Here is an 11,836-nt window from a genome sequence, read left to right on the forward strand (position 1 = left end):
CTTCTAAATGTCACGCGTTCCTACCTAAAGGGGTCAGAGTTCTTCATTGTTTTGTTTTTACGAGTGGAACATCTCCATAAATCATTTGCATCCACCGGTAACTGCTGTGGTCTGCATTTCCCCTAGAAGATGAAAAGCCACGAGCCACTTTTAGTCATAGTTAACGAACACGCGGGCAGAAATCACTCCACGCCAGCGCTCGCTGCTCCTTCGGGCGAGGACGTCGGAGACCGGGGCCTCGCCTGACTGCTCCCGTCTTTCCAGCAGCAGAGGGATTAGACACATGCGCACGATTGGCCTCTTTGTGTGCACCGGGAAGGGCTTGGCGTCGATTTACACGTCCTAACCTAACGGGGCAAAGACCTGGAGCGCGAGTGTGCGCTTAGGAATAAAAATGCACCGTAAACCACGGCCGCTGAAATAAACAACCGCCTCGCTCCCGCTGGCCCTCTTCCCTGGGAGCGTCCCCACCGCCCCTTCCCCGGTGTCCAGCTTGGGAGTGGAGCTCAGGAGCCCGGGAATGAGGAGCCGTGGCCTCAGGAATCCCGCACCCGGGAGAGCGTGGCAGGCACAGGGCGCCGGGTGGGAGCGGGACCCCGGGCGCGGGTGGCGGGAGGAGCTCCCCGCCCGAGTCGCGAGTGATGGGGCGCGTCTCGCGAGTATCTGCTAGCCCAGCCACCCCGCGGGCCAGGGGGAGGGAGCCGGGCGGGCGAATCGGCCCGCCCCCCCGTTCCGCCCCTCCCCCCCGCGCCGGGGAGCCGCGATGGTGCACTCCGGCCAGCTGTGCGCCGCCGAGTGAGGCGCCAGCCCGTGGGTGCTGCCGGGGGCGGCGGCGGCGCGGAGGGGGCGCCCGCAGCAGGCGGCGGCGGGGGGCCAAGGTGAGGACCGGAACGCGGAGGGCGGGCGCTGCTCGCGGCGCCGGGCCGCGCTCGCTGTCCGCGGTCACCCTGCCACCCAGCCTGCGTCCCCGGCGGCGGGAGCTCGGGGGCACCGGGCGGCGGCTGGCGGCGGCCGGCTGGATGCGAGACCTGCGCGGACCCCGAGGCGGACGGCAGCTCTCGACTCGGGGAAGCCGAACGCGCTGGCCATGGCCTCCAACTTTAACGACATAGTCAAGCAGGGCTACGTGAAAATCCGCAGCAGGAAGCTGGGGGTGAGTCGCTCGCTAGGCTTTCTCCTTCCCCTGCGCCCGTTTGGCGCAGCTGGCGATGGGGGGCGGGGCGGGGAGAGGTGACCCACTCGGGGGCAGAGGCAAAGAAGGACCCGGCCCTCCCGCGGACAGCCCGCTTGTTGCTCGGCCGGGCTGGGGGCCCGCACCTGCCTCGGGGGGCTCTGCAGACCCGGCCGAGGGCTCCCGGGGCGCCTGGGTCCCCGTCCTCATGTGCGCGGCGCTGGTGTAGACCCAGACTGAGAAGTCTTGTAGGAGAAAGGGATTGTCAGTTCCGAGATGAATGCGCCCCGGAGGGGTTTATATTCAGAGCAGTCCACAATATGCTCTGTTCTCAGGAGTGTACGCCTTCGGGTACAACTGCTCTGTGTGCAGGACGTGGACACACGCTCGGGGGGGGGTGTGCGTTTAGAATCACCATTTTCCCCGCTTCCCCAGCCCGCTTCGAAATTCTCTTTTGATGCCTTGCCTGCGCCCCGCGTCCCTGCCGGCGACTGCCGGCGAGTTTCGTGCTCCCTGAGCAGTTGCCCACCGGCAGGCTCCCCGGCCGTGAGTGCGCCCGGACAGGTGGAGCTGCGTCCGCGTGCACGCAGGTGTGTGCTGACGGCCGCTGACACGGGAGCGTTCGCGACGGAAAAGTTTACGGAGACCTTCTCTTGGCTTTTTGAAATATGCTCTGCCCGACTTGGGAGAGAAACAGTGTAGACCCCCGAGGGTTTAAAACTTCTCCAGTGACCGGGTGAGGAGGTAAGAGGAACGCGTAGACGGCCCTAGAGGACCTGGGAGGTGGATTACAGGGAGCAGGAGAGGAGGGGCGGGCACCTGGGACTAGAGCCGCCCAGAGGGGGCAGACGTGGGGGGACGGTCGGAGCGACGGGCAGAGGTCCCCGGGGGAGCGCGCGCTGGGGGAGTGGGCACCCGAGGCCGGCTTCGGTGGGCCTGTCCAGAGCGCGAGGGAAACTCGATCTGGGGGCCAAAGTGCCCGCTTTCCGGATTTCCTGTTTGTCTCTCCACCTCACTCTTCTCAAAGTTCCAGTGCTACGGAGCTCCGGAATCCTGGGGCAAAGCGGCCTTGAACGAGAACATTCCCTGACTTCCCTGCTGAATGGATGAATTACTCTAACTTGGAGAGGGAAAGAGAAGGAGGGAGAACTTCGTTATTCTCTTTAAAAAAAGAAAGAAAGAAAGAAAATAAATGCTAAACGTATCGTTAGAAAACTAAGGTAGGGTAGAGTCCCTAAAAGAGGAAGGATCACCTCGCACCCAGAAGCCGCTTTGCAAGAGTTGGTGGACGCAGGTGTTAGGGGAGGAGGGAGCGGGGGACAGGCCGACTTGCCTTTTTGTGCTGCCCCCGTTGGGTTTCACGTTCGAGATGCAGACTGTACCCCAAGGACACACGGGACCCATTCTCGAACTTAAGCAGATCTGTGGAAGTGGGGAGTACAAACCTGGGCGAGGACAAAGCTCCCCTCCCCCCAGCCTGACGCCTCGGTGCGCTGCTCCGCGCCCCGCCGGGCGAGAGAGGGCAGGCGCGGCGTGCAGACCCTCGGCCAGGTTTCAAGGGCTGCTCCTGGGTAGAAGAATGTGCCTCATTCTTTCCCAGGGAGAGAAGGAAGAACCCTCGTGAAAAGCTGCAGTTGTCCGGCAGGCTGATGGCTTCTCGCGGCCCGGACGTATTGCTCAAATCTGTCACCCTGACAGCCATCGGCCAAGACAGGAGGTGCGGAGCTAGAGCTTGGGGGCGCGGAGAGGGGGGCTAAGAACTCTTTCGGGAACTTGACCTTTGAAGCCCTTTGCTCTCCCACGGGGTGCTTGCTCATCATTCTCGCTCTTGCGTCTTCCTGAAATCTCAATTGTGTCTGACACCTCACACGCTATAAGCTAATGGATGATTTAAGTCCCCCGGGGAGAGGTGCATCTGCTTCCACAGTCACCGTGTACGTGAAAATCAGACTAAGGAACAGAACGCTGAGAACCCCGCCTCGCGCACTTGGCCTTCGAGTCTATAGGATTCCTCCCCCATCAGAGCTTTCCAGCGTTTCATACAATTAAAACTGAATTTGCATCTTAATTATAAGATAGGATCCAGGGAAAGAGCACTGAATGTTTCTTGGGTAACTATGGCATTTACAGCCTTTGAAATGCCCTTTTAGAACACCATACACCGTTTCCCCCCTAAAGATGTGTGCAGATGTTTATTTCATTTCCAAAGCATCTCTTTCCATACCCACTGCTTAGAGCTATGCATGTGTAAAGGACAGCCTTCACAGAAAACAATAAAAGCATGTTTACTTCAGAGTTTGGTGTTGAAACAGTTTTGTGTTGTTTTAATATCAAAATATTAAACTAAATGAACCTTGACTATTTTGGAGAATATTATTTATTTAAAAAAACTTTAGCAGCTTTTCTGTTCAGAATATGCTAGTATTCAGAAGGGTGAATTCCAATGACAGAACTTCACACAGATGATTCTGTGAAGCTTAATAAGTTAAATGGGTCCCGTAAGATAAAACACTAAGCGAATATCGTGTGCCTTAAAAACGAAAATGTATAATCATACCCAAAATCATAGTTATGGGAATTATCTAAGCATTAGATAATAGGAATCAGTTATAGGAATTATCTAAGCATTAGTTTTCCTAGTTAATAATACATATTCATAATTTTATGGGCTCAGAACTATGAACTTTTCTAAAGAAAAGAATACTTTTAACTCAGAGGATACATAATGGTTCTTTTATGGGTTATGTTCAAAATTAAATTTCACAATAAAAATAATTCTGATTAAATATGCACAGATATTTGATTTAGTATGGGTAGAATGCATGCTTTCAAGAACCAAATTTTATAGTATTCTAAGGGAGAAAAAGGCCTAGATATGAGGCCAGCTTTATCAGAGATGAACATGATGACATGAAAATATATTTTGAGATAAAACGTTTAATGTGCCCTTCACTTCTCACAAGTTAGTGCTTATTATTACGCTGAATGAGGGCAGAAAAGCATTTCCTGCCCTCTAGGCAGTGGGGCAGGCCTTCCAGAGGTGCTTCCAGGTCAGAGTGTTTGAAAGGGCCCCTGCCCTGTGTCTTTTTGTGTCTTTTTACAGAACCTAGTGCTAACTGTTGAGGATAATCCCTTAGCCAAATAGTTGGGTGACGTAGTAAGTGTTAAACATTTTTTTTGTTGTTTGCTTTCAAATTTGTCTTGGATCATTAATCAGTTTTTCTTCCATTTAGGAAAATAATTTTGAGAAAAAATAGAATCATCTTCCTGAATTTTACTCTTGTCCTTTAAAAAATATGCTTGTTAAGTCGTTATTTATTTATTTATTTATTTATTTATTTTTGGCTGCGTTGGGTCTTCGTTGCAGCACGCGGGCTCAACACGTGAATTTTAACCGTCTGGCATTATTTGCTAGATATCAACAAGGACATTTTCTGAATGGAAGAATATGCCATTTAATGGGGAATCTACATTGTATTTTAAAGTTAGCACATAATTTGCTCGTCGGAAGGGAGTTCTTTTTTGTGCTCTATTTTTTTTTTAAACATCTTTATTGGAGTATAATTGCTTTACAATGGTGTGTTAGTTTCTGCTTTATAACAAAGTGAATCAGTTATACATATACATATGTTCCCATATCTCTTCCCTCTTGCATCTCCCTCCCTCCCACCCCTCTAGGTGGTCACAAAGCACCAAGCTGATCTCCCTGTGCTATGTGGCTGCTTCCCACTAGCTATCCACCCTACGTTTGGTAGTGTATATATGTCCATGCCACTGTCTCACTTCGTCACGGCTTACCCTTCCCCCTCCCCATATTCTCAAGGCCACGCTCTAGTAGGTCTGTGTTTTATTCCCGTCCTACCCCGATATACAGATTGCCAACAAACACATGGAAGAATGCTCAACATCATTAATCATTAGAGAAATGCAAATCAAAACTACAATGAGGTATCATCTCACTCCGGTCAGAATGGCCATAATCAAAAAAGAGGCAACCTAAGTGTCCATCAACAGATGGATGGATAAAGAAGATGTGGCACATATATACAATGGAATATTACTCAGCCATAAAAAGAAACGAAATTGAGTTATTTGTAGTGAGGTGGATGGACCTGGAGTCTGTCATACAGAGTGAAGTAAGTCAGAAGGAGAAAAACAAATACTGTATGCTAACACACATATATGGAATCTAAGACAGGCGGATTCTTAACCACTGCATCACAAGGGAAGCCCCAGTCATTACATTTTTGAAGGTATTAAATCATTAAAAGTACAATGACGACTCTCATAATCATTTTTTAAAATTCTCTATTAATTTTTCATTATATTGCATTACCATTTCTATGAATATATTGTTTTCCTTTTGCAGGATTTAAAAGCCCTTACTGTAGTTTAGTTCTCACTATCTTATCTGTTACATGATTAATATTATAATTCGCAAGATACCATGGTGGCCAGTATTTTTTTTTTTTATGAAAAGAACTAATAAAAATAAAACAAAGCAAATGCTTTTTGGTCAATATTGTTTCTCTCTCTCTTAGGCTTGATTATCTGTTTTTCTTCTGACCTCTAATAGATTAAATTTAGTCAGCAAGCATATATTGCAAAATATCCAACCTGTTCTTGGTTTGCAAATAAACTAAGAACACAATTGCTGAAACTGTTACTAACTTTATATGGGGCTTATTGACTCTATAAATGTAGCAAAAGTAAATGCAGCATTATGCAGTGACATCACCGTATCATCACCATCATTGCCACCAGTGTACAAATTCCAGACTGCAAATAGTCTACAGTAATTCTGCAGTTTGACTGCTTCTAGACTCTCACATCATTGTTTTCAAGGAATTCTATTCAAATACATCATTGTGAATATTCACAGGCACGTTGTGCATAGATAAGTAGTATTTTATGTAGCTTTTTTTTTCTGGTTCTTACTCAACGTTAGGTGAGAGATTGGATTAGTATGTGTGGGTATTGAAGGAGTGTCTCAGGATAGGGTGGTATTACATATTCAACAAACGGACAAATCATGGAGCATCTACTGTTTATCAGGTGGCGTACACTGGTTGTGTGTGTGTGTGTGTGTGTGTGTGTGTGTGTGAATATTCCAGAGTCATGTCGTATTAAGTCAAGTTTGTTAACAGTGGATACCTCCTATATCACCACTGCTCATGGTACACTAGGTCAGTAATAATCACTTTGTCCCCAGCTGGCTGTAAGGGAAGCAGGGAAATATAGAGCACAATTTTGGAGTATTTCATGAGCACCAACTTTATGAGCTAATCATCTATTCAGGATTTTCTCTTTTGCATAGTCTCCATTTGTTTTAACAACTTATTGTGGATTCATCTATCTCATGCCCTCTCTCCCTCCTTGATTAAAACCTTGAGACACCCCCATACCTGGTTTGATGATTATTTATCTGCTTCTCGTAAACTCTTCTGAATTTTCCTGTCCTTTTACAAACAGCTTTTATCTGATGATGGAAGAGAGTAGTTTCATGAGAGATGTTTTTGAAAATTTATCCCTTTATAGAATCTCCCTCATTAATATAAATGGGAATTTTTGTGGGTGCATTTGCATCGTTTTTGGTCCATAGAGCATTTAAAAATTTCTCTGGTCTCCCAAATCTCTAGAAACTATTTTGTGAAGAGAGATTATATCATGTATGAAATGCATCACCCATTTGCCAAGAATTAGATACAATAAATATATTTAAGATAAGATATATAAATAACAATAATTCTGACCATTCAAAAGTTCAAAAGAACTTTCAGGATCATTACCCTCAGATATGAGTTCTCAATTTAAGTAGTTAAGATGTAGAAGTTGTATTGGGTGCCTTTAAATCTTTACCCATTTGTGAATATTGTATATCCGGGCATTTTGCTTTCTGAAATGGATCCATTATATCCATGGTGATTTATCATTTACCTCTTTCTCATTAAATATGGATTTAGAATGTATAAAAATTTTAATTATTTGAGCTCTCTTTCTCTTTCAGATTTTTATTTACGGTGACTATTATGTGTACGTTTAACATGTGTACATACTACTTATTTCTGTATATATATATGTCTACAAAAATCACTTGTTCTTAGAATTTTAGAGTAGAAAATGGTCTTGTATACCTTCTATTCAATCTCTCTATACTAATTTATTTGCAACTGTATGTTCGTGTATATGACATTTTAGCTATTCTAAGAAATTCTATTATCTGAATTAGTGAGACTTTTTCCTTTTAAAAACATCCCTATGTATGCATATGGTCATGCCTGAGTTTCTTTGAATTTTCAAAACTTAAAGCCAAAAGCAAAGACAATAAAAGTAAGCCTAACTGTAAAAACCAAAGCCAGACATTTTTCTGGCTTTGATATTAAATGATTATGCCCATGCAATACCTGGGGGAAGCCATTAAATCAGGGGTGAGATATAAGAGTTCACATCTCAGTTTTTGACTTGCTAGGTTTACAGATGACTGCTGTCAAGGTGAACTTTAAAAGATGGCATTCCCTCAGATAACAAAGATTTTACTCAGTACTCAGGGAAATCTTTTAAATGACGAAAATAGCGTAATCAAACAGTGGTCAAATATCTTTCTAAGTTTTACATTCCCAATTTCCTTAAAAGTATTTCAGAAGTGCTCGATAATGGTTGACATTGGGGATGAGTATAAAATAACATGAATATAAAATAACATGAGTATAAAATAACATGTATTTGAAATAGGTGTCATTGTTTTGAAGTATTTTTATTCTAATGTGTTTTTCTATTTGGGTCATAATAAGCCATGTGAGTACTACTGAGTAAGACTATTAAGTATTCCTATCGTTGGTCTGTTTCTGTTTCCATCCACTTCATTTTAGACACTGTAGAATTTTAAAAGCAAGCAATACAAACAAAAGAAAAGCTATATGTATTCCCACCATCTACAGATCATCTCTAGATTTTGTAAATTTTGAAGTACTAGTTTAAAGGAAAAAGTAATTTCTACCAATTGAGACAAACTAATTAAAATAGAGTATACTATAGTTTCTTTGCCTTCAGTTTATAGCTTTGCTTCATTTTACTCCCGGTATTTTCTTTATTCTTCAAGCTCTGGGTAACTTGTCCAGAGAGGCCAAGAATTCTAGGTAGAGAACAGTTTCGTTAACTTTCTGCATAAATCTCCATTAGTTTTTTTTTTTTTAACATCTTTATTGGAGTATAATTGCTTTACAATGGTGTCCATTAGTTTTTATTTTAAGATACAGAGCGGGATTATCTTCTGAGTAATTCATTTTTACATTATAACACTATTTCCCACTGAGACTATTGTACCTGTCAGTCAAATTGGATGGAATAAGGAATGATATTTTGTTATTAGCAGAGAACAGCAATTCATTTAATAAAGAAAACTATTTCCATGTTATTTGAAATGAATGGTGGTTGTAATCTTTGAACATGTGCAAAGTGTTTTGCCTGCTATTTTACTGAATCCATTGCATAAAGCTTGGCTTAACAGTAAAATGACTTGGAGGACAAATACAGTGAAGTTTAATTTGGGACTTTTTAAAAAAATTGATTAATTAATTTATTTTTGGCTGCATTGGGTCTTTGTTGCCGTGCTCAAGCTTCTCTTTGTTGCAGCTTCTCTTGTTGCAGAGCGCCGGCTCTAGGCACGTGGGCTTCAGTAGTTGTGGCATGCGGGCTTAGTAGTTGTGGCATGCGGGCTCAGTGGTTGTGGCTCACGGGCTCAGTAGTTGTGGCATGCGGGCTCAGTGGTTGTGGCTCATGGGCTCAGTAGTTGTGGCTCACGGGCTCTAGAGCACAGGCTCAGTAGCTCTGGTGCATGGGCTTAGTTGCTCCGTGGCATGTGGGATCTTCCCAGACCAGGGCTCGAACCCGTGTCCCCTGCATTGGCAGGCGGATTCTTAACCACTGTGCCACCAGGGAAGCCCTAATTTGAGACTGTATAATAGTAACATAATCATGTTGCATTGGATGTACCATGCATTTTACAGCTTATAAAGAATTTTCACGTATATTTTACAATTCTCCCAGCATACTTTTGAAAGTATATTTAGTTTTTAACCCCATTTTATACATAAGCTAAAATTTAAAAGAAGTAAAATGAATCAGCCAGGGCTACAGAGATACAGATTGGGTTTGTATGTGTGAGTGCATATACTCAAATCTAGGTTTTAAACTTCAAGTTCAGTGTTGTATCTACTATGAACAGTTTCCACTTTGCAAAATATGTGGACAGGTAGTAACAGCTATGTGTACTATTCGAAGTAAATGTGTTTTCTTTCATTGGTAACATACTATAAAGCAAATATTATTATTCACTTAGCCTTAAGCTATCTATATTGCATATAAAAGTGTGTTGGCAGGTGGGAGGTGATGGAAATGGGTGAAGGAGGTGAAAAGTACAAACTTTCAGTTATTAGATAAATAAGTTCTGAGGATGTAATATATACAATGGTGACTGTATTTAGCAATACTGTATTGTATATTTGAAAGTTGCTAAAAGAGTGGATCTTAAAAGTTCTTATCACAAGAAAAAAATTGCAACTGTGTGAGGTTATGGATGTTAACTAAACTTATTGTGTCGATCAGTTCACAATATATACATATCAAATCATTATGTTGTATACTTTAAACTTATACAAAGTTATATGTCAATTATATCTCAATAAAGCTGGAAAAAAGAGCTATGTAATGAAAGAATGTATGCCACAGTAGGGAGGTTCTATATAGATATTTCTCCAGGCCACTTGAATGGCCTTGATTTCATTTTCATTGTACCATCTAAAACTCAGCTAATCTCTTCTTTTACGAAAGGAAAACAGGCTTCAAAGACTGACAGTGTCCTGGTAGAATTTAAAATGTTTTAAAAATATTTAAATCTATTTATTTTACCATTATCTTTATTTATGAAAAACCATCTTTTATTTAAGGTTGTCATATAAAAGCTTATGTTTGAATGAACTTAATGAAAAGTGAGTTTAAAGAAAAACACAAGTAAAAAATAATAAACATTTACTGGGATCTGGCAAATCAAAAGGTGACATAGTTATGCAGCAAAAAGTGTGACTGTGTTACCCTGTTGCCTTAATGTCAGGCAGCACTGAAGGATACCGTGAACTCTGAGAGGCTGGGGTGGGTTGTGTGTTTATTTGTGTGGCTTGCTACTTTTATGTGGCAGGAATTGAAACAGATAAACTGAAATGATGTTCCTTTTTTTCCCCTTAGTTTCCTTATTTTTTTAAATTGGCTATATGCCTTTGTCACCTACATTTGTAAACTTTTATATAAGATGTATTGTATGTGTAAACATGTGTAGTTATTTTTCTCCTCATGATTTCTTCTTTGTAAATATGAAATTACTTTTTCTGACCATTCAGTATCCTTTTGTATATGCATGTATGTGTGTATGTGTGTGTATACGTGTGTACATATGTACACATACATAGATACATGCATATATATAATGTGATATATATGTTTTTTTTTTTTTTTTTTTTTTTTTTTTGCGGTACGCGGGCCTCTCACTGTTGTGGCCTCTCCCTTTGCGGAGCACAGGCTCCGGGCGCGCAGGCTCAGCGGTCATGGCTCACGGGCCCAGCCGCTCCGCGACACGCGGGATCCTCCCGGACCGGGGCACGAACCCGTGTCCCCTGCATCGGCAGGCGGACCCCCCAGCCACTGCGCCACCAGGGAAGCCCATGGAGCTTGGATTCTTAACCACTGGGCTGCCAGGGAAGTCTCGAACCTCAGCTTCTGATGTGGCCTGCTCCCAAAGCCAAGTCCCCGACCCTTTCAAGGCCAGCCTCCCGCACCCTGAGGCTGGGTCTCACTTCTGACCTCCTCCCAGCCAACCTTCCCAGGGGATTGTAGTGTGAATGCTCTCCAAGGAACAGCCTTCGGCACCCTGCCCTTCCCTCCCCTTTTTCTACACAATTGGATTTTTTCTCATGGTCCTACTACCACGTATAAGCTGAAGATTCTGCTCGAGCCCTGACTTGCGCCTCAAGCTTCCAACTCAGTCACACTCAGCTCCCACCTACATGCACTTAAAACCCAACACGTCCCAAAGCAGTCTCTTCATCTTTCCCCCGAAACCTGCCTCTTTCATGATCTCAGCCCCAGGTCTGTCATCATCCAGCACCCAAGACAAAAACCCCAACTCGTCTCTCCTTCACCACCCACACCCAATCAGCCACTAAGTGCAGTTGATTCCATCTCCTCTACAGATCTTCCTCGACCTACGATGGGGTCACGCCCCGATAAACCCATCGTTAAGTCAAAAATGCATTTAATACACCAAACCTACTGAACATCAGAGCTCAGCCCAGCCTACCTTAAACGTGCCTGGAACACTTACATGAGCCCACAGGTGGGCAAAGCCTATTTTACAATGAAGTGTTGAACCTCTCATGTAATTTATTGCATACTGTACTGAAAGTGGAAAACAGCATGGGGGTCTGGGTACAGAATGGTTGTGAGCGTATGGGCTGTTTCCCGTCGTGACGGTGTGGCTGGCGGGGAGCTGAGGCTCGCCGCCACTGCTCAGCATCTCAAGAGAGCATCGTGGGACTTCCCTGGCTGTCCCGTGGTTAAGACTCTGCGCTTCCACTGCAGGGGGCGCGTGTTCAATCCCTGGTCGGGGAACTAAGA

The 11,836-nt window shown here is 44.1% G+C and overlaps 1 protein-coding gene across 1 annotated transcript in view; it reads left to right on the forward strand.

Moving 5' to 3' along the window:
* The first annotated feature begins 965 nt into the window (after positions 1 to 965).
* DOK6 (docking protein 6) overlaps positions 966 to 11,836 on the forward strand; it is a 416,007-nt gene continuing 405,136 nt past the window's right edge. The window contains exon 1 of the mRNA XM_024133945.3: positions 966 to 1,153. Coding sequence (XP_023989713.1) covers positions 1,088 to 1,153 — 66 coding nt within the window. The 5' untranslated portion in view covers positions 966 to 1,087. The remainder of the gene's footprint in view (positions 1,154 to 11,836) is intronic.

The sequence above is a fragment of the Physeter macrocephalus genome, chromosome 19 (assembly GCF_002837175.3).
Source record: "Physeter macrocephalus isolate SW-GA chromosome 19, ASM283717v5, whole genome shotgun sequence".
NCBI lineage: Eukaryota > Metazoa > Chordata > Mammalia > Artiodactyla > Physeteridae > Physeter > Physeter macrocephalus.